Source organism: Artemia sp. Qi Xiang Cuo, chromosome 3 (assembly GCF_049724085.1).
Source record: "Artemia sp. Qi Xiang Cuo chromosome 3, ASM4972408v1, whole genome shotgun sequence".
NCBI lineage: Eukaryota > Metazoa > Arthropoda > Branchiopoda > Anostraca > Artemiidae > Artemia > Artemia sp. Qi Xiang Cuo.
In genome coordinates, this window is record NC_142796.1 from 11211019 (window position 1) to 11234790 (window position 23772).

Here is a 23772-nt window from a genome sequence, read left to right on the forward strand (position 1 = left end):
AGCCCCCCGCCCACGCCCAGCTTTCCCCCATACACAGCCAATCAAAATTTTTGGAGAGCCCTTTTGTTCAGCGTAGTTGATTTCCATATAGAACATATGTTTTAAAGGAGGACACTCACCCACAACCCTCGGGGCAAGGGTTTTAAGTTATGCCCTGAGGGCATATAAGGTTCTAATAGAAGGCGTTGCCGTAGAAACTTTAAAAAAGGCTCATTCAATTGGAAATTAAAAGGGCTAGTGCCCCTTTTAACAGTCGAAAGTGATTGGAGGGCAACTAGCCCCCCCACGCTATCATTCCCCCAAACACATCCAATCAAAATTTTAAGATAGCCATTTTGTTCAGCGTAGTTGGTTTCCAGATAGAAAATATGTTTTTGAGGAGGAAACTCCCCCACAACCCTCGGGGCAAGGGTTGTAAGTTATGCCCTGGGACATATAAGGTTTTTATAGAAAGGGTTGTTGTAAAATTTCAAAAAGGACTCATTCGATCGGAAATTGAAATGGCTAGTGCCCTTTTTAATAGTCGAAAGTGATTGGAAGGCAACTACCACCCCTTCCACGTCCACCATTTCCCCAAAAACATTCAATACAAAAATTTTGAGACAGCTAATTTGCCCCACGACGTTCAAAGTACAGGAAATTATACCTTTGAGCAGGACACTCCCCCCCCCACAGTCTTCAGGGAAAGAGCTATGAGTTATGCCTTGGGGGCATATAAGGTTTTTATTGAAATCTTTGTCGTAGAAACTTGAAAAGGGGCTAATTCGGTTTGAAATTCAAAGGGCTAGTAAATTCAAAGATTTTTTTTTTATAGAAAGTGTTGTTGTAGAAAATTCAAAAAGGAATCATTTGATTGGAAATTGAAACAGCTATTGCCCTTTTTAATAGTCAAAAGTGATCGAAGGGCAAGTAACCCCTCTCTCAGGCCCACCATTTCCCCATCACACCCGATCAAAATTTTGAGATAACCATTTCGATTAGAAATTGGAGTGGCTAGTGCCCTTTTTAATAGTCGAAAGTGATTGGAGGGCAACTAGCCTTCCCCCCCCCCCGCACGCCCATCATTCTCCCAAAAACATCCAATAACAATTTTGAGATAGCCATTTTGTTCAGCGTAGTTGATTACCAGATAGAAAATATGTTTTTGAGGAGGACACCCCCCCACAACCCTCAGGGAAAGGGTTTTAAGTTATGCCCTGGGGGCGTATAAGAATGATGCTCGCACAATGTATTATTTATTAATTTTTACTTTAGAGCAGGGCACTTCGTATCGAAGAAGTTGTCGCAGAAACTTTGAAAAGGGCTCATTCAGTTGGAAAATGGAGTGGCTCGTGCCCTTTTTAATAGTCGAAAGTGATTGGAAGGCGATTAACACCCCTTCCACGCCCACCATTTCCCGAAACACATCCAATGAAAATTTTGAGATAGCCATTTTGTTCAGCGTAGTTGATTTCCAGACAGAAATTATGTTTTTGAGAAGGACAGTCCCCCAAAGCCCTTAAGGCAAGGGTTTTAAGTTATGCCCTGGGGGCATATAAGGTTTTTTATAGAAGGCGTTTGTCGTAGAAACTTCAAATAAGGCTCATTCGATTGGAAATTCAAAGAGCTAGTGCCATTTTTAATAGTCGAAAGTGATTAGAGGGCAACTAACCGCCTCTCACGCTCACCTTTTCCCCAAATATCTAATCCAAACTTTGAGATAGCCGTAGTTTTAAGTTCTGGAAATTAGGGTTTTGAGGATGACAACCACCTCCCCAGCCCTCAGGGCAAGGGTTGTAAGTTATGCCCAGAGGGCATATAAGGTTTTTATAGGACGCGTTGTCGTAGAAACATCAAAAAGGACTCATTCGATTAGAAATTGAAATGGCTAGTGCCCTTATTAATAGTCGAAAGTGATTGGAAGGCAACTAACGCCTCTTCCACACCCACCATTTCCCCAAAAACATCCAATAAAAATTTTGAGATAGCCATTATGTTCCACGCAGTTCAATGTTCAGGAAATTATACATTTGAGCAGGACACTCCCCCCAAAGTCTTCAGGGCAAGGGTTATAAGTTGTGTCCTGGGGGCATATAAGGTTTTTATTGAAATCTTTGTCGTAGAAACTTGAAAAAGGGATCATTCGAATAGAAATTCAAAGAGCTAGTGCCCTTTTTAATAGTCAAAAATGATTTGAGGGCAACTTACCCCCCTCTCACGCCCATCTTTTCCCAAACAAATCCAATCAATGTTTTAGATAGCCATTTTATTCAACGTAGTTGAAAGTTTTGGAAATTAGGTCTTTAAGGATGCCAACCCCCCCCCCCCCACAGCCCTCAGGGCAAAGGTTGTAAGTTATGCCCGGGGGGCATGTAAGGTTTTTATTGAAAGCCTAGAAACTTTAAAAGGGCTCATTCGATTGGAAATTCAAAAGGCTTGTGCCTTTTTTAATAGTTGAAAGTAATTTGAGAGTAACAAACGCCCCTCTCACGCCCACAATTTCCCCAAACACATCCAATCAAAATTTTGAAATATCCATTTTGTTCAACGTAGTTGAAAGTTCTTGAAATTAGGTCTTTTAGGATGATAACACCCTCAGAGCCCTCAGTGCAAGGGTTGTAAGTTATGCCCTGGGGGCATATAAAGTTTATATAGAAATTTGTTGTAGAAATTTCAAAAAGAGCTCATTTGATTGGAAATTGAAATTGCCCTTTTTAATATTCGAAAGTGGGTGGATAGTAATTAACCCCCTCTTACGCCCACCATTTCCCCAAAAACATTCAATCAAACTTTAGAGATAGCCATTTGGTTCAACGTAATTCAAAGTTCTGGAAATTATGTATTTAAGGATGACAAACCCCCCAGAGCCCCAAGGGCAAAGTTGTAAGTTCTGCCCTGGGGGCGCATATAAGGTTTTTATAGATAGAGTTGTCGTAAAACTTCAAAAGGGGCTGATTCAATTTGAAATTGAGAGGGCTAGTGCCCTTTGTAATAGTCGAAAGTAATTGGAGGGTAACTAACCCCCCTCTCACGCTCACTATTCCTCCAAACAATCCAATCAAAATTTTCAGATAGCCATTTTGGAAGGCTTGAATTTTTTAAAGTTAAGATCGATGTGGGTATAATGTATTATTTTTTGTTGTAGTTGTTCTTTAGACCAGGGCACTTCGTATCGAAGGAGTTGTCGTGGGAATTTCGAAAAGGGCTAATTCGATTGAAAATAGAAAGGGCTGATGCCCTTTTTAATAGTCGAAAGTGATAGGAGGGCAACTAATCACCCTTCCGCTCCCATCCTCCCACGCCCACCCTCCCATTTGCCCATGTTTAAAAACTAAATGTTGACTTAAGATTAAATCAAAATTCACTGTGATATTGCTAATTCCAAATAAGGCATCTCAGCAGTAACCCAAGAACGACTGAGGGTATTATGTTCAAACTTTCGGGGCTACTTCTGCTCTTAAAATTTAACCAAATCAAAATAGCTTAAGTGTATCCAAGCTATCAAAGAAATTAAACTGTTTTTTTGCGAATGGTATCAAGTTTTCCATTTCAGGTCAACTAGAGGAGGTATGAAACTAAATTAAACAGTACTATTTGTGTCCAGATTTTTAAAAGGGTGTATGTTGTTAGAAATTGCTGAAAATTTTTCTCCAGCACACACATAGCAGGCCAAACTATAAAGTCTTAAAAAACGAAACGATTTAAAGTGTTATTTTTTTTCCCTGAAAAGACAATGTCAATATAAATATGACGTAGATAAGATAAGATAATTGTTTTGGGCCTCACACCTTCACTCAATCATAATTCACAAAGGTTTAAAAATCTGTAAAATTATTTGATAAATTTTTGTATTAATGGACAATTGGTGCTCTTGAGACAATGACGTAGATAACTCTTAAATTCACCAATCTTTGGCATCTACTGAAAAACGGTCCAACTGATCCCCAGTCTCATCGCAGATGGGGCAAGCACATGTACCTCCCGAGTCGTTGCTATCTTATAACTACCCGTATCCCTAATGCAAAAACTTACCCAAACCTGATACGATGTGGTATACAATTAACCGCGCCTGCACCCAATACTTCAGGGTCCTTTACGTTAAGTTTCAAACAAAAACCCTCTCCATGCATTCCTTTAATCTGGCTATAGTCTAAAAACGCAGGTTTTTCGTTACTCGAGGTCGAGTAACGAACAAACAGTTCGTTACCACGAACTGTTTGATTATCCAAGTTATGAAACACATTTTCAGTTTAATAAGTAAATAATGCTTTTGTAGTGACGACAAATGAGAAAAATTGTTAGTAAAATGGGCAGAGATAAGCCCGTGCAGAAAATATATAGAAAAGTTTTCTCCTTCCTCCATCCCTTATAATAACTGTTGCATGACTGACATGACAGTCATGCAACCATTTCAGGTATACCATTTCAGGTATAGAACTTTCAGGTTGTATTGAAAAAAATTAGAGCACTTTTTATGCCATTATTTTTCAGTTTTTGGAGTGTGGGCTTGGGTCAATCTTGAGGGGAGGGGGGCTCAAATAGTCATTTTTGAAATGATTAGTCAATTGGTCAACTAGTCAATAAAACGCATTTATCACATCCATTGATCAATGAAATTAGTCAAATCAATTAGTCATTCGAATACGAATGTGGTCAAATAATCCCTAAGTCAAATCCCTTGGTCAAATGTCAATCCACTTCGTCTATCGTGAATAAAAAGGGAATAAGAAGGTGCCCGTGACTTCTTCCTCACAATGGTTAAATGTTATTTATATCAATATTTATATTTCACGCAGAATCAGTCAGAAATTTTGATAAACTGATGGTAAATTAACGATTGCCTAATTTTTTGGCAAAGTATAAAGGAGACAACTATAATCATACATATAATATTACTCGTTTGAATAATATTTTTTTGTTTTAAAAAAATTTATATTTTTTTCAGCAAAGTGCAAGTTTTGTTCTGACCTTGGGAAGGCATAGGGGTTTTGTGCCCAACTTATGTTAATTTCTGCTCGTTTTGAGTTTGACTCGGTTATTTATTGTAATTTCCGTTCGTTTTGGGTTTCATTTATTTATCGATGCTGATTTGTGGTAGTTTCACGCTTGGTAGATTATTTGGTTTTATTTTTGCTCATTTTTGGTTTAATAGAGTTCTTTACTTTTCTTTGAAAAGTTTATTTTGTGGAAAAAGTTTTTTTAATTAATTTATGAAAAATGAGAAGTAGCTAGCGATTTTAGGAAAACCCTAATCAAACCCCTGTATAAGAAAGGTGATAAGAGTGACTATGGTATTTATATAGGTATTAGCCTGGTCTTTGTAGGTAGCAAATTACTTAATTTGATGATACTTTTTAGACTCAGATATGCTGAAGACAAAGTTTTAAGGGAAGAACAGTGCGTTTTGGGAAGAGTAGAGGATGGTGTCGATCAAATTTTCACTCTTTGGTTAATAATTGAGAAGTGTCTGAGTCATCAAACCCATTTAGTCCTCAGTTTTATAAATTATGAACAAGTGTTCAATTCAGCTGACGGCAGAGCTTTAGCAAAGGTTTTATCCTTCTATGGTATACCGGACAAATACATAAAAGTGATTAGTGCTATATACGAGAATAACACTGCTGCAGTTAAGCTGGAAATGAGTTTAGTGAATGGTTTCGTATTATATCAGGAGTTAAGCAGGGTTTTGTTTTATCCCCACTTAAGTGGATCATTTTAATGGACTTTGTATTAATGAGCACAAAGAAGGCAATGGGAGAACACGGAGTCAAGTGGGGAAGAAAAATTTTCTTGGACTAAGATTATGCCGACAATTTAAGCATTCTAGCTGAAAGTGTGAGCAAAATAAATGCACTTTAAGAGTTTGTGAGTTTAGGGGGCAAGAATAGGTTTGAAAATTAATGTTAAGAACACTGAGTCACTAAGGCTAGGAATAAGTGAAGATGAAAAGGTGACGTTGGGTAATGAGAAGATCGATCAAGTGGACAGTTTCACTTACCTTGGTAGTATTATTAGTAAAGATAGTGGGAGTGGTGAAAAAGTTAAATTAGAATAGTCAAGGCTCAGGGTGTTTTTTTTTACAGTTGAAAAAAGTTTGAAAGAATAGGAACATAAGCCTGCGATCCAAGATTAGAATATTGGAAGCTACAGTGGTGATAGTGGTCAAATATGGTTCTGAAGCATGGGTGAGAGATTTTCTCTGAAGATTTGCTAGTTTCCCAGAGAAATTGCCTACGGATTTTTTTGGGTACCCGACTGACTGACCTTATTTCAAAGAGTAGGCTGTACGAAAAGTGTGGTTCAATCTCTCTTTCTAGGGTTATAATGAGAGAAAGGTTGAGATGGCTAGGGTAGGTTCTGCGGATGAAGGATGACATATTACCAAAGATTGTACTTTTAACCAAACAAAGAGGACTAAACGGAAAGCAGGTCGTCCGTGGTTGGGGGAAGGATATTGAAAAGAAAGATTTAAGGGAAATGGAAACTTCCTATGAGGGTGAAAAGAAAGAGGCTTTGAGTGGATTACGATGGAGGAGGAGCGTGCGTAGCTTTGTTGGCCTCAGGTGGTTTGGTGCCGGGATGTGTTGCCAGTAATAGTAGTAGTAGTATCTACGGAGATATTAGCATTAATAAAACTGAAGGGGAATATATAATGAATCTAATTCATAATAATGTAATTGGAGAGCAGGTCAAAATCACAAGCAGCGCAATAGCGCTGCCTAAGTAAAGAACGATGTCGGCGCAATGTATTGTTTATTTATTTTTGGTTTTAGACCAGGGCACTTCGTATTGAAGTAGTTGCCATAGAAATTTCGAAAGGGGCTCATTCGACTAGGAAATGAAAGGGCTAGTACCCTTTTTAATAGTTGAAAGTAATTGGAGGGCAACCAGCCCCCCTACGCCCATCATTTCCCCCAATACATCCAATTAACATTTTGAGACAGCCATTTTGTTCAGCGTTGTCAAAAGGTCCAGTAATTATGTCTTTGAAGATTTCAACCTCCTACAGCCTTCATAGCAAGGGCTATAAGTTATACTAGTTGTCCATTATTAACATATAGGATATTTTATAGAAGAGTTTGTTGTGTAAGCTTCGAAGGGGGCCCGTTTTATTGGAAATCAGAATTTCTAGTGCCTTTTTGAGAGTCAAATATGATTAGAGGCCAATAAGGCCCCCCGCCTCTTCTTTTCGCAAAATGCGTCCAAAAGATATTTTGAGATAGCCATTTTATTCAAAATAGTCTGAATGTCATATAACAAAGCCTTTGGGGTTGAAACAAACCCCAGAGCTTAAGGGCAAGGGTTTTAAGCTTTGCCCCCAGGGCATATAAGGCTTTCATAAAAGGGATGGTCGTATAAACTTTAGAGGATGTTCGTTTAATTGGAAAGTGGAAATTCTAGTTTCTTTATAACAGTCAAAAGTGATGGAGGAAAACAAGCAACCCCCCCCCCGACTACCCCTTTCGTCCCCAAACGTATCTGATTAAAATTGTGAGAGAGTAATTTTGTTCAAAATAGTCTAAAGAACATATAACAATGCCTCCAGGGCCGACACAACCCCCATAGCCCCGGCATAAGGATTGTAAGTTATACCCTGGGGGCATATAAGGTAATTATGGGATGAGTGGTCGTCTAAAATTCCTACGGGGCTCATTTGATTTGAATTTGGAAGTTATAGGGCCCATTGGAAGTTATACGGGTGCATCACCAACATTTTTAGAATGGCTTATCGCGTCAGGAGGTAACTTTTCGGGTATCATGAGTGGGATAGTGGGATGTTCAATTGACCAAAAGGCAACACATACTTACTACTACTGCTATTAATACTGATCCTACTACTGTTACTACTACTACTACTACTAATGCACTATCATTGCTACTGGTGTTCCTACTAGCTGTTCCTAATATGGCACTATTGCAATTAAGGCTATGAGGGTGAAAACTTACTTACTTACTTACTCAAGTCCCATACATCCTCATGGGACGTCTTGGGGCCACTCCTTCCAGAATCCGATGAACCAGGGCTTGATTTACTGTTCTGTCAAGTGGATTTCGGGATAGTTGGGCAATGCGCTGTCGGTCAAAGTTTTCAATCCATCTTTTGCGCGGTCTTCGCCGTGGTCGAAGTCCTTCAGTTGTCCCTTTAAGCACGATCTTGGCAGGCGTTCGGGATTCATTCGCTTTAAATGGCCGAACCAGCGCAGCTGCTGTTTTCGGATTTTGTTCAGGATAGTGTCTTGCGACTTCAGCCTTCTTCGGACTTCTTCGTTTTTGACATGGTCAGTATATCTGATCTTGGCTATCCGGCGCAGACATCTCATTTCGAAGGCAAGAAGGTTGCACTCGTTTTCAGCTTTTAATGTCCAGATTTCACACCCATACAGAGCAATGGGTATGATCAGACTGTTGAATAGATGCACTTTCAGATGGTTCGAAAGGTGGTTAGATTTCCAGATTTTTGATAGTCTTTTGAAGCTAGAGCTGGTAAGACCGAGAGGGCGTTTAATGTCGACAGTGTGGCAATTATCAGCCGTTAAAAGAATGCCAAGGTAAAGGAATTGATCGACTGTTTCCACTTGTTCACCGTCTATTACTATCAAGGGGGTTTTGTTATCTCCTGTCGTGATGTGACCATGATTTTGGTCTTGTTTGCGTTAATCTGCATACCAAACGGCTTCGTTGCTTGGGAGATGTAGTCAGCCTGACTCTGGAGTTCTTGGGCGGTAGTGGACATCAGGTCGATATCATCCGCATATTCTAGTTTGTCAATTAGGATTCCTCCTATTCTGGCTCCATATTCGACGGGTATCAGGGAGAGGCTGGCATGCAGAAACAGGTTAAACAAGTGCAGCGAGAGGGTGTATACTTGCAGGACTCCAGAAGATGTTGGAAATTCACCAGAGAGCCCATCAGTGGTCAGCACTTTTGAATTGGTTGTACATGTCCTCAGTGATTCTGACTATTTCATCTGGGACGCCGTAGTGTCTTGGAATATGCCACAAGCCTTTCCTCCATATTAGGTCAAAGGCCTGTTGGAAGTTAATAAAGTGCTGATAGAGGTCTCTGTTAATCTCGATGAACTGTTCCATCAGCTGACGCACAGTAAAGAATTGGTCAATAGTTAATCGTCCCGATCGAAAGCCAGATTGATTCTCGTCAAGAACAGAGGCAGTAATAGCTTGAACTCTGCGGAGCCGGATCTTGGTCAGGATTATGGTTTGGTGGCTTGTGAGGCTGATGGACTGGTAGCTGTCACATTCTTTCTTCGAGCCTTTTTTGTGTTTTGGGACTATTGCTGCCTTGCATCACTGCTGCGGTACTCGATCTATGATTGGGAAGGAGTTTAGGACATTTGGGTCGGTCATTACTTCAGGGTTCAATTTCTCCCCAAAGTATACCTTCCATCGTTCGAGCTTCATCCTGGCATCATTGATGTCGTTCCCCTGCTTGTCTGGGATTACGGGCGTTGAGGGATCTTTTTTCGAGGATAGCTCACTGACTGTTTTGAACAGCTTTTGGCTGTTGCCTTTCATTAACTGGGTTTCACAGTCCTGGCACTTTTTGACGGTATGGTTGCGGAATGCCTTCCTGATTTCACGCTCAACTTTCCGTTTGAGATGTTTGTAGGTATCACGGTTGTTCCAGTCAGATCTGTTGTTATGTAGGCGTTTCTGGTCACATAATCGAATTCTTTCTTCAGTAATCCAAGGCGTTTCGTCTTTGGCTTTACTACCAAGAATGTCACTTGCAGTCTCGAGGATTGCAGAGGTAGCATGTTCAGCCAAGCTCATCGATCTCTTCGGGAGTTGCGTCACGGAATTTTGTAGACAGGCTAGAATTGTATGTGGCTTTTTTGGTGGGGCCTCGGAGGAGTTCAGCTCGAAATCTTGGGATTTTTGTGGTTTTTGGGAGAAGTTTTAACCTCAGCTTGAGTTTCGACATCAGGAGTGTGTGGTCCGAGTCCAAATCTCCACCGGGTAGTGAGACAGTGCCCATTACAGATGACTTCCAGTATTTGGATATCAGGACGTAGTCTATCATATTTTCGGTGACTCCATCAGGGGATCTCCATGTTACCTTTTGGCGGTGTCTGTGTTTAAAGGCGGTATTGGTGATGTATGGTTCATTCTCCCTGCAGAAGTCAATAAGCCGTTCTCCCCTTGCATTGAGACGGTCATGTCCGTGTCGGCCCATGACCTCTTCTCGACCAGCATGGCAACTGCCAACTATCGCACCAAAGTCGCCCAACACGATAAGTATATCATTTTTGGGGATCTGGTCAGTGATGCTTTGTAGCTGGAAGTAGAATTGGTCGCACTCCTCTTCACTTCGGGCTGAATCCCGGGCATATATCTGAACGACTGAGAGATTCTTAATGGGCCATTTCAGGCGGATGGTCGCTATTCTTTCCTATACAGGAGTGAGATTCTTTAATGACCTTGTGGCGGCCGGAGAGAGGATGAAGCCAACAACCTGCCGATGAACATCATCAGTACGTTCCGACAGTAGGAAAGTGGTCCTAAGGATGTTTTCATCTCCGATTCGAGGAAGGTGCGTTTCAGACATACTGACTATATCCCACTTGTATCTATCAATCTCTTTCAACACCAGATCACTTTTGCCAGGTTTAGCAAAAGTCCGGGCATCTAGTGTACCAATATTGAGAGTGTTTTTCGCCTATATTAAACTCTCATCCCGTCTGGGAGTCGTCCTTGGCCTATGATGGCGGTCGGCTTCCCCGTACGCGGTAGCAAATTCATCATCATTATTCAAATTGCTTATTAGCATCAAATCGCAAAGGTCGTCGGTTTGCCCCGGACGCGGTAGCACTTCTACTTTAATCTTTTGAGCCTGTGTTCATATTTTGAAAAGATATGGTTTCTTGGCTGATTCATTGAAGGCGGCAAGTCACTCCTCTCCGTCAACTTGCAGAGGCCGTTGTCCAATTCTGGATCTTCCACCCTTTCGCAGTTGTCTTCCTGGAGAAGATCCTTACATGACGGTATCCTTCAGTACCATACAATTTAACCCATTGCTGGAAGAAGGTTCGCAACTAGCGGGACGTGTCCACACGCCAGTGGGCCCTGCTCAGTGTGCGTCAGAGGGGCCTTCTTCCTCCTCCGCCTGTATTTATAACACCCGAACGAGGGTACCCCATTTTCAAGTATGGACCCCCAGGGGCTTGGTCCCCCCTTGGTCCTTGGTCCGTGTCATATTGAGGTACCCTACATATCTGTAGAACGTTCCCCTATCCGTCACTTGGGGACGCGCTGAGTGGCCTGGGGAGGGCCCCTACTGAGAAGGTGACTCAGTAGATTCTCAGGGTGAAAAATTGACTGAATATTGAGGGGGGACTTTGAACTAAATCAAAACACACTAAGTGAAAACAGATTGTCAAAGGGGCATATCTCAAGGCTGGATTTGAGCATTAAGTCGGAGCTTCCAGAGAATAATTTATGGGGAAGATCAATTGACAAAAAGGTAATATATGTAAGTCACTACTAGCGCTACTACTACTGCAACTTTAACTAATACTACTACTGGTACTAAACTACTCCAACTACTACTTCAATTGCAACAACTTGTCAGGCTTAGAGGATTAAGATGAAGAGCGCGTCAAAAGGGAGGGGGGGGGCATAAGGGCACTTCAGTAATATTTTTGGAACGGCTTACCGTATCAAGGTGAAACTTTCGGGGCATCATCAGGGGGGTCTTAAACTGACAAAAGGGCTACAAGTCATGTAACTACTGTTATCAATACTGCTGCTACTACTGTTACTACTTCTCCTACTATCACCACGACTACTGTGATTCTAGTAATACGAAGGCTAAGTCATTGAAGGTAAAATTTGAGAGAATATTGAAAGCAAATTGGAACTAAATCAAAAGACACTATATGCATTTAGATAGTCAAAAGAGTGTATCTTAAGAATTGATTTGTGTATTAAGTTGGAACTCTCAGAGAATGATTAAATGGGATGGTCAATTGACCAAATTGAAAGTTCTAGTTCTCTTTTAAGAGTCAAAAGTAATGGAGGGTAACTACTCCCCCCCCCCTCCACACTACCCATGTTTTCACCAAACAAATCTGACTGAAATTGTGATATAGTCATTTTGTTCAAAATAGTCCAACGAACATATAACAATGTCTCTAGGGTTGGCACAACTCCCCAGAGCCTTGGGGCAAGGGTTTTAAGCTATGTCCTGGGGGTATATAAGGTTTTTATGGAATGGATGGTCGTATAAACTTCAGCTGGGGTTCATTTGATTTGAAATCGGAAGCTTTAGTGCCCTTTTTAAGAGTCAAAAGTGATTTGATAGCAACCGACCCCGCCCTTCCGCGCCATCATTTTCCCAAACACATCCAATCAAAAATTCTGAGATAGTAATTACTTTCAGTTTAGTGGAAGGGTCCGGAAATTATGTCTCTGAGGATGACGACCGTCCCGAAGCCCCCAGGGCAGTAAATTATGTCTTTGAAGATAACAACCACCCCACAGCCCTCAGGGTTGTAATTTATGCCCCGGGGGCATATAAAGTTTTATAGAAAGGGTGTTCGTTTATACTTCAGAGGGGTCTCATTGGAAAGGAAATCAGAAGTTTTAGTGTCTTTTTTTAGAGGCAACGTGATCAGAGTGCAGCTACCCTCTCCCCCACCCACAAACACGTCGTGTTTTCCTAAAATGCTGAGAATAGAAGCTTCGAATAGAAGCTTCGAGATGGACTATTTTATTCAAAATAGTCCAAAGAACATATAACAAGGGTTTTGAGGTTGCTACAAGCCACCAGAGCCTGGGGGAAGGGTTGTAAGTTATGCCCCGGGTACATCTAGGGTTTTTTATGGAAGGGATGGTTGTATAAGCTATGGAGGAGGCTCAGTTGTTTGAAAATTAGAAGTTCTAGTTCCCCTTCAAGAGTAATAAGTGACGGAGGCCAACTAGCCCACCCCTAACTACCCCTCTTTTCAAGAAACGTATGTGATTGACTTTGGGAGATATCCATTATAAACAAAATAGCCCAAAGAAATATAACAATACCTCCAGGGTGACACAACCCCCAGAAATAGTGCCCTTTTTAAGTCAAAAGTGATCTGAGAACATCCAACCCCTCCCCCCCCCCCCACACACGTCATTTACCAAAAATAAACATCCAAACAAATTTTTTAGACATCAATTTTTTTCAGCATTGTTGAAAGGTTCAGTAATTATGTGTTTACGGATGTTAATCCCTGCCCCCGAGGCCTCACAGCAAGGGCTGTAAGTTAGGTATAAAATGATCCCTCCCCCCCCCCTACCGCCCCAGGGGAAAGGTCTTCTAAGTCATTAAATTTGCCCATTGTTTGAGCATAGTATTCGTTATTGGGATGTAGGCATATATTTTCGGGTGGGGGGGACAAATTTTCTGCTAGCTGGTGGTTCTTCCACCGTTGAATTTTCATGGGGAGGCAAGTTTCCAGGGAGTGAACTTGTCAGGGGAAATTATACAATGGGGGAACTTGCCAGAATTCTTATATAAAATTCTTTTTGTATGTCTTGCTTTCTCTTTCCCGGCTTAATTTCACGCGTAGAGTGGTGAAGAATAATCGTCCGGGGGAATTTTCACGGGGATTGAAATGTCTAGAGGATATTTCCGGTGGGAGGGGATTTCTCCGTGGAGGTGGGGCCAGGTTTCCCGGCATTATTTAAAAAACAATCAGAGATTAAATAAAAAAAGCACAAATTTTTTCAACTGAAAGTAAGGAGCAACATTAAAACGCTAAATTTTAAATTTTGTCCCAACTCTTTAATAATGACTCCTGAAACACTAGGGCCATTGAGTTAGAACAATAAGACGCTTTTTTAAAAGTGCTAAAAAACTTTAGCGTAAAGAGGGAGGTGTTGAGAAGGGGGCAACCCCCTTTATATACGTAATAATTTCTGCTCGTTTTAAGTTTTATTCTTGCTCCTTACTTTCAATTGAAAAAACTCGTTTTTTTAATTTAATAGCTTACATGATTAAATCAAACGCGTTGTTGATTTGATGGGAGGAATTATTACTTGATAATTTCATCCCTATTGTCATTTGATAGGGAGGAATTATCCATTACACCTGTCAAAACGGGTTTCCATACAATTTAGAATGTGACGTTATGGAAAAAAGGATAAAATCCTTATTTTATTTTATTAATAAGTAGTAATTAAATTTTATTTAATTAACATCCTAATTATTAATAAAGTTTCACCGAGAAATTGATATAAAGTAATTATTTCAGTATTGTCACTCCGATAGACTATGATGATCGCTAGTAGTTTAACTTAATTAATTGTCTAATAACTTCATTAACTTCATTAATATTTGTCTAATACCGCCTCCCAAAAAAATAAACTTCCTTTTCCCATTTGAGAATTGGACGTGTCATTAACTCGGTATCTTTTTTCGAGTCATCCTCTAGGCACATTTTATATTAATGAAAATTTGTTTCTGTACACAACACCTTTTATGCATGGCGACATTGCAATAATATCATGTATCTTTTTTGTGCTTTTTATATGCATGTGAATGTTACGTTATTCATATGATTTTTTTATTATTAAGGCTTAGAGTATGGTCAACCAAAGGCAACACGTCCTTCACATGACCCACCAAAATATTGCCATGCACTACCGGTGGGGCCTGTGCCCCACGTTGGGAATCATGACCCTAAACGTTCCCTAAAAGCTTTAATTTATTGCCCTTAATGTCAGTAGTTACAGTAACCGTAGAAGTAGTATTAAAAGTATACACATAGTGTCTTCTGGCTAGTTCAAAATCCGCCACAACTTACCCTGAAAGGTCTAACTTAATAATGTAAGCCGTTATTGTGATATTGCTTTGTCACCCTTTTGACAATCTACATCACGGGACGGCAACCTTTTGTTTCCGCCAAAACTTACGCTGAAACGTCTAACTTAATAATGTAAGCCGTTATTGTGATATTGCTTTGTCTCCCTTTTGACAATCTACATCATGGGACGGCAACCTTTTGTTTAAAAGGGCCAAAATTTTACGTGGAGATATTACGCGGGCCGCACTTAGGTCACATGTCGTTACACTGTAATTTAGTATTGTAGGTATACCATAATGATTAGAGTACATCTATAATATTTATATACAATTATTTTAGGTTTAAGATTAAAACGCTTGATGTACATTTTTTATATTTGTTGTAGTTAATGCAATCAGTGAAATTTTTGTTGTCATATTTGAAGTGCAATTTTTTATTTGCATTAACTACAATAAATGTCGTAAAAAGTATATTAAGCGTTTATTTTTTTATTTTTTTTAAGCGTTTATTTTTAAACCTAATATTTTTGTTGTCACATATGAAGTGCAATTTTTTTTGCATTTTTATAGTAGAGACGTGTAGCGTCTAAATGTATGTCTGATAACCGAGAACAGTAGTTGTTTTTCAATAATTCAGAATTGAAAAAGTTTGCTCACAAATATATGTACTACCAAACATAGTGATTATTTGCTGAGCGAATATTCTTAAATCCTAGCAGCTTTCAGAGAGCCAACTTCCATAGAAATACGCCCTACTTAATGTTCTTCTAATATGTTTCACTGACACTCAATCCTAATGAAATACACCAAAGTAAGATAAGAACATAATACTTTAGCAACAAATTTGGACTATATATTTGCACATTAGGGGGGAGGGGAAAGTATAGCGGGTCTGTATGCCTAGTGTGTTAGGTACAATTATTCAAAATATTATGTCGTAAAAATTGTTTTCTAACTTTGCACTGTCCAAATACTTTACCCCCCCCCCCTAATATGCAAATATATAACCCTTTTTATATATATCCAATCTATTCTGTGACTTCTCTTTGTCTTGTCTCCCGCTAAGCAGAAAGAAACTAACGAAAAAGACAGTTTTCCATAATGCGTCAGTGAATGAACAACTTGAGCGGTGGGGCGTTTATCATACAAGTACCGAGCTTAAGGTTCAGAATCTAGAAGTTTTCTGCTGAATCATCCAACGACATCTTTATTATGACCGCTCATCTTTTTTCTGCCGTCCGTGGTTATGCTGATTAATTTATCCAAGCTCAAGCCGCATGAAACCAGAGCTTGTTCCGAGTAATCAAATAAATCCTCCTTCTTTGTAGTTCCATTAAGACTGCATATGTTAAATAACTCCTCATATACATGAAAGTTTTCATCAATCCATCGTCGAAATATTAGAAATTGTGTTGTATCCCACCCGTCCGTACTTTCGCCCATCGCAAGAGAGAAGTACGTAAAAGACTGCGCTTTGTCCTTAAGTTGTTCACAGAAGTTAGCACCCAAGTCTTCGGAGGGTGCGGAGGGTGCGAGTTGTAGTAGAGAGATTAATGTTTTCAAAAATATTTTTCTGTTCCGGGCCTCCTCCGCAATAGCTAATAGCTGCTTCCTTCACAATAGCTAATAGCTACTTCCTCCGTAATAGCTAATAGCTGCTTCCTCCGCAATAGCTGCTTCCTCCGCAATAGCTAATATCTGCTTCCTCCGCAATAGCTAATAGCTGCTTCCTCCGCAATAGCTAATAGCTGCTTTCCCCGCAATAGCTGCTTCCTCTGCAATAGCTAAGACATACTGTTTGACAATTTCACTGTCGGTAAGTGTGCGACAAACCTTTGCTATTATTTCTTCCACTTTGTAGCTGGCACGTAGAGCTGAATTGTTTTTGTCTGTCACAACTTTAAAGGTATTCTGCCAAGTTTTGAGTGAAAATTTGAAGTTAATGATTTTCTTTTTTCAAGATTCACCTCCAAGACAGTCAAATTTAGTTTTGTGCTCAGTATCGTAATGTCAGTTCAAGTTATATTCCTTTACCACCGAAATATTCTTTTGACAGATTAAAGACAAAGTTTTTTTCGTTAGCTTCAATAAAAAAAAAAAAATGTGTCCATACTTCATTAAGATTCGTAGATAGATTCGTTAGATTCGTTAGATTCGTAGGGTGCGGGCCGCGGGTTGCCAACCCGTGACCATAGTTCGTTTTGATTTAGTTCAACATCTGGCTAAATATTCCATAAAATTTTCACCTTAATACCCTTAGCTTGTGCAGCAGCAATAGTTTGTAGTAGTAGTAGTAGCATTAGTAGCAGTATGCACATATCATATTTAGTTTGTTTCAACATTCCTTTCAACAACCGATGTTCCAACTTAATGCAGATCAACTCTTAAGATACGCTCTTTTGAAAATCTAAATGCACTTAGTGTCTTTTGTTGGTGTGAATTTGCCATCAATATTCTCTCAAATTTTGGCTTCATAGACTTAGCCTTAATAGTATTAGTATCACAGTTGTTGTGGTGGTAGTAGGAGAAGTAGTTGCAGTGTTAGTGTTGTCTTAGTAGTAGTAATAATAGTAGTAGCAGCAGTATTAATAACGGTAGTAGCATGTACGTCTTGCATTTTGATCAGTTGAACATCGATAAATAAATGAAACCCAGAACGAACAGAAATTACAATAAATAACCGAGTCAAACTCAAAACGAGCAGAAATTAACACGAGTAAGGCTCAAAACCCCTATGTTATCCCAAGGCCAGAAGATAACTTAGACTTTACTGAAAAAATATAAATGCTTTTACTTTTATAACTTTAATAAATAACGATATTAACATTTTGATTACTAAATATCAGTATATGTATTTTCCGACAATGCACATTCATTTGTATTTTTTCAGTAAAGTGCAAATTGTGTTTTGGCCTTGAGAAGGCATAGGGGTCTTGAGCTCTACTCATGTTAATTTCTGCTCGTTTTGAGTTTGACTCAGTTATTGTACCCACATCGATCTTTAATATAAAAATGTCAAGCCTTCCAATCACTTTCGACTATTAAAAAGGGTAGTAGCCCCTTAAATTTCCAATCAAATGAGCCCTTTTTGAACTTCTACGACAACGCTTTCTATAAACACCTTATATGCCCCCAGGGCATAAATTGCAACCCTTGCCCTGAGGGCTGTAAGGGGTTTGCCATCCTCAAAGACCTAGTTTCCAGAGCTTTGAACTACGTTAAACAAAATGGCTATCTCAAAATTTTGATTGGATATGTTTGGGGAAATGGTGGGCGTGAGAGGGGCGTTAGTTGCTCTCCAATCACTTTTAACTATTAAAAAAGCACTAGCCCTGTCAGTTTCCAATCGAATGAGTCCTTTTGAAGTTTCTACGACAACGCCTTCTATAAAACCTTATATGCCCCAGAGCATAACTTACAACCCTCACTTTCGACTATTAAAAAGGGCACTAGCTGTTTCAATTTCCAATCGAATGATTCCTTTTTGAAGTTTCTACGACAATGCTTTCTAAAAAAAACCTTATATGCCCCTAAGGCATAACTGACAACCTTTGCCCTGAGTGCTGTGGGGGGAATGTCATCCTCAAAAACATAATTTCCAGACTTTTCAACTATGTTGAACAAAATGGCTATCTCGAAATTTGGATTGGGTGTGATTGGGGAAAAGGTGGGCGTGAGAGGGGACTAGTTGCCCTCCAATCACTTTCGACTATTAAAAAGGGCACTAACCCTTTAACTTTCGAATCGAATAAGCCCTTTTTGAAGTTTCTACGACAAATCTTTCAATAAAAATATTATATCCCCCCAGAGCATAACTTACAACCCTTGTCCTGAGGGTTGTGGGGGAGTGTCCTCCTCAAAAACATAATTTCTATCTGGAAATCAACTTGACTTGACTTAAGTCCCATCCGTCCTTGAAGGTCGTCTTGGGGCCTCTTTCTTCGTAATGGCGTGGATGTGTCTTTTGTATGCTTCACGGTCTTCTGCTAGGCGAAGAAGATCGGAGAGGTGGTGAGGTGCAAAGTTTTCCTTCCACCTTTTTGGGGGACGACCACGAGGACGAGAACCGTGAATTTGGCCTTTGAAGGTGATTTTTGGGAGACGGGACCGACTCATCCGTTGTACGTGACCTAGCCATCGAAGTTGCTGGAGCTGGATCTTCATGAGAATTGTTTGTTGTACTTTAAGACGCTCGAGAAGTTCGACATTTGAGATTCTATCAAGGCAAGTGATCCCGCCAATGCGGCGGGGGCACTTAGTTTCAAATGCTGCGAGTCGACGGTTGTCATTTACCTTCAGTCTTCATGTTTCACATGAGTAGATTGCGATGGAGATGATCAGGGTATCAAAAAGTCGTGTCTTAAGCCGCACAGACAAATCCTTGCTTCGCCATATGGGCCTTGAAACTGGAACTCGCGAGGGCGAGACGTCTTTTAATGTCTTTTGATAGACTGTTGTCGCTGGTGATCAGATTACCGAAGTAAGGGAACTCGTCAACCCACTGGAGACACTCTCCATTAATTTTCAGGTAAAGCTTAATTGTATCCTTCGGCTTTTGTTAGCAGCACATAGCTTCTGTTTTGATATCTTTATGAACATTCCAAAAGAACTAGTTGCTTTGAAGGCGTCGTTAGTAATGGCTAGAAGATCGTCGGGTGTTTCAGCCATTATATCAATATCGTTGGCGTAGGCTAGCTTATCTGTCGGAACACCCCCTATATGTGCGCCACAAATTGTCTCCACCAGGGATAAGACTGCTGTGAGGAAAAGGTTGAACAGCTCTGGAGACAAAAGGCATCCTTGAAGGACACCTCCGGAAGTCTGGAAACCGTCAGTGAGACCTTCACTAGTCATGACGCAACTCCCAAATTTTGAGTACATATCCTTGATAAGATCTACTAGGTTTCGTGGGATTCCGTAATGGAGGAGGATATGCCATAGGCCATTTCTCCAAATAAGGTCAAATGCTTGCCTAAAGTCGATGAAGAGCTGATACAGGACGCGACCGAATTCCAGATATTTCTCTAAAATTTGGCAAACAGTGAAAATTTGATCAACGGTCGATCTCCCAGGGCCAAACCCGGCTTGGTATTCTTGGATGGCTAAGGATGACACGGCTCTGATCCGTTGGAGTATAATTCGGGTGAAGATCTTGGCAGTTTGACTTGTTAGGCTAATAGGACGGTAATTATCACATACTGCCTTTGACCCCTTCTTGTGTAGTGGAACAATTGTGGCTTCGCACCAAGAAGTTGGGAAATGACTCTTTTGCCAGGCACCGGATACAATCTTGTGGAAAAGATCTATAAGTGGTTTAAACCAGACTTTCAGCAGTTCTGCCTGTATCCCGTCCGGGCCAGGGGCCTTGTTGGTCTTCAGCGCTTGGATGGCATCCTCGACCTCAGAACGGAGAGGAGGTGGTCTGGGGTCTGAGACAGTAACGGGAAAGCAGTCCAGGACAGCAGGTTTTGGAAAGGTATCAGGATTAAGCTTTTCTTTGAAATGCTCCATCCATTTCGATCGGATACCTTCTGTGCTTTGTATCTGAGAGCCATTTTTTCTAGCAGTGCACAAGAACTGAGGCTTTTTTTGCTTCTTAGCTAACGAACTCTTTTATACATGAAGCATGTATCGCCTCTCTTAAAATCAGCCTCACACTGTTCACATTTGTCTTTAATGTAGGTGCGATGGGCTCTACGGGTGGCTTTTTCTACAGCACGCTTCAACTGCTTATATCTGTCCCTGCTCTCTCTGTCTGATCTCTTATTGTGTTTTCGTTTCTCAGCACATAATAAAATGATTTCATTCGTTATCCAAGGCTTTTTATCACCCTTTTTGGTTCCTAGGGCGGACATCGCTACTTTACTGATGATCTTAGAGGAGTCTGTGACCAGTTTATCGATATCCTCTTTAGATAGAGTTACAGGAATATTAGAAAGAAGGTCCTATATTTGAGTAGACAGTTCATCGATGTAGGTTTGGCGAGTTTGAGGGTCTTTGATAAGATGTGTGTTGAAACGAGCGGGTCTATTATTCAGCTTTGCGGAAGATTTCAGGCGTATTTTTAGTGCAGACATGACCAGGGAATGGTCACTGTCGAAATCGCCACCTGCGAGGGTGACAGTATCTAGCACAGATGATTTCCACCGCCTAGAGACGAGCATGTAATCAATAAGATTACGGGTTTTTCCATCCGGCGAAGTCCATGTCGCCTTACGACGTTCTCTATGTTTGAAGAGAGTATTGGTAATGGCTAGATCACTGTCTCTGCAAAATTCAATGAGGCGTTCGCCCCTCTTGATAAGTCGTCCAAGGCCAAATTTACCCATAACATCTTCATTTCGAGCAGAATCGTTACCAACAATAGCATTGAAGTCACCAATGACAACAATAAGGTCTTTTTTAGGAACTGCGTCAATTAGGCTTCGCAGTTGAAGGTAGAAATAGTCAGACTCTTCATCTGGTTTGCTGCAGTCAGGAGCGTAGACTTGTATGATCGTGATGTTGGTCGGAGATCCTTTCATTCGTATCATAATCAACCGTTCTGACACAGGCGTTACGGAAATCAGGGATCTTCGTGCCTTAGTCGACATCAAAAAGCCAACACCTTGGCGATGGACGCTATCGGTTCTCCCAGACACTATCAGACTAGTGTTGCCGATCCTTTCTTCGCCGGTGCTAGGGAGATGTGTTTCTGAAATTCCCACAATATCCCATTTATATCGGTTTAGTTCATTTAGGACAAGATCTATTTTGCCTTGTTTAGCAAACGTTCAGGGTTCCAACAGATAAAATCAATTTAGGAGAAAGCATAGCCTCCAGGTTTCGAGTTGTCAACATTGTTAAAGGGAGATTTTGGGTCGTCCGTTCGTCGGTTGCCCCGGACGCGGTAACTTCGTCAGTTGCCCCGGACGCGGTAACTTCGTCGGTTGGCCCGGACGCGGTATAATATTTTTATAGAAAGCTTTGTCGTAGAAACTTCAAAAAGGGCTCATTCGATTCGAAAGTTAAAGGGTTAGTGCTCTTTTTAATAGTCGAAAGTGATAGGAGGGCAACTAGTCCCCTCTCACGCCCACCTTTTCCCCAAACACATCCAATCCAAATTTTGAGATAGCCATTTTGTTCAACGTAGTTAAAAAGTCTGGAAATTATGTTTTTGAGGATGACATTCCCCCCACAGCACTCAGGGCAAAGGTTGTCAGTTATGCCTTAGGGGCAAATAAGGTTTTTTTTTAGAAAGCGTTGTCGTAGAAACTTCAAAAAGGAATCATTCGATTGGAAATTGAAACAGCTAGTGCCCTTTTTAATAGTCGAAAGTGAGGGTTGTAAGTTATGCTCTGGGGCATATAAGTTTTTATAGAAGGCGTTGTCGTAGAAACTTCAAAAGGGCTCATTTGATTGGAAATTGAAAGGGCTAGTCCCATTTCTAATAGTTGAAAGTGATCGGAGAGCAACTAACGCCCCTCTCACGCCCACCATTTCCCCAAACATATCCAATCAAAATTTTGAGATAGCCATTTTGTTTAACGTAGTTGAAAGCTCTGGAAACTAGGTCTTTGAGGATGACAAACCCCTCACAGCCCTCAGGGCAAGGGTTGCAATTTATGCCCTGGGGGTAAATAAGGCGTTTTATAGAAAGCGTTGTCGTAAAAGTTCAAAAAGGGCTCATTCGATTGGAAATTGAAAGGGCTAGTGCCCTTTTTAATAGTCGAAAGTGATTGGAAGGCTTGACATTTTATAGTAAAGATCGATGTGGGTACAATAACTGAGTCAAACTCAGAACAAGCAGAAATTAACATGAGTAGAGCTCAAAACCCCCATGCCTTCTCAAGGCCAAAACACAATTTGCACTTTACTGAAAAAATACAAATGAATGTGCATTCTCGGAATATACATATACTGATATTTAGTAATCAAAATGTTAATATCATTATTTATTAAAGTTATAAAAGTAAAAGCATTTATATTTTTTCAGTAAAGTCCAAATTATCTTCTGGCCTTGGGATAACATAGGGGTTTTGAGCCTTACTCGTGTTAATTTCTGCTCGTTTTGAGTTTGACTCGGTTATTTATTGTAATTTCTGTTCGTTCTGGGTTTCATTTATTTATCGATGCTGATTCGTTGTAGTTTCACGCTTTGTAGTGTTGTAGTTTTTTAATTAATTAAGATAAAAAGGGCGTCAAAAAGGGGTCAAAACCGCGAATCAGGAATATTTTGGGAACGGCTTACCGTGCCAAGGTGGAACTTCCGGGGCATCATGAAAGGGATGTTCAACTGATCAAAAGGCAAGACGTACATGCTACTACCGCTATTAATACTGCTGCTACTACTATTATTACTATTACTAATACAACACTAACACTGCAACTACTTCTCCTACTACCACCACAACAACTGTGATACTAATACTATTTAGGCTAAGTCTGTGATGCCAAAATTTGAGAGAATATTGATGGCAAATTCGCACCAACAAAAGACACTAAGTGCATTTAGATTTTCAAAACAGCGTATCTTAAGAGTTGATCTATATTAAGTTGGAACATCGGTTGTTGAAAGGAATGTTGAAAAAAACTAAATATGATATGTGCATACTGCTACTAATGCTACAACTACTACTACTACAAACTATTGCTGCTGCACAAGCTAAGGGTATTAAGGTGAAAATTTTATGGAATATTTAGGCAGATGTTGAACTAAATCAAAACGAACTATGGTCACGGGTTGGCAACCCGCGGCCCGCTACCCTACGTCAAACCTACGTACGACGGTTTCTAAAAAGAAGAAAGATTGTTGATGAAAGAGGGATTTTTAATGAAGTATGGACAAATTTATTTATTTTTTTTATTGAAGCTAACGAAAAAAACTTTGTTTTTAATCTGTCAAAAGAACATTTCCGTGGTAAAGGAATATAACTTGAACTGACATTACGATACTGAGCGCAAAACTAAATTTGACTGTCTTGGAGGTGAATCTTGAAAAAAGAAAATCAT

The 23772-nt window shown here is 40.2% G+C and overlaps 1 protein-coding gene across 1 annotated transcript; it reads right to left on the reverse strand.

The window, feature by feature from the left end:
* Positions 1-9756: 9756 nt before the first annotated feature.
* LOC148953759 (protein CFDP2-like) lies at positions 9757-23038 on the reverse strand. Its single transcript, XM_089085888.1, has 2 exons — positions 23012-23038; positions 9757-10389 (listed from the first exon to the last, which is right to left on the reverse strand). Exons 1-2 carry the CDS (start codon positions 23036-23038, stop codon positions 9757-9759), a joined length of 660 nt encoding a protein of 219 aa, XP_088942014.1.
* Positions 23039-23772: the final 734 nt, after the last annotated feature.

Bases quoted from the DNA above. Each gene is read 5' to 3' on its own strand.
- LOC148953759 (XM_089085888.1), bottom strand. From the start codon at position 23,038: ATGCCCCGGAAGTTCCACCTTGGCACG. The intron at 10,390-23,011 runs GTAAGCCGTTCC...ACTCCTGTATAG, and splicing joins GGAAGTTCCACCTTGGCACG to GAAAGAATAGCGACCATCCG.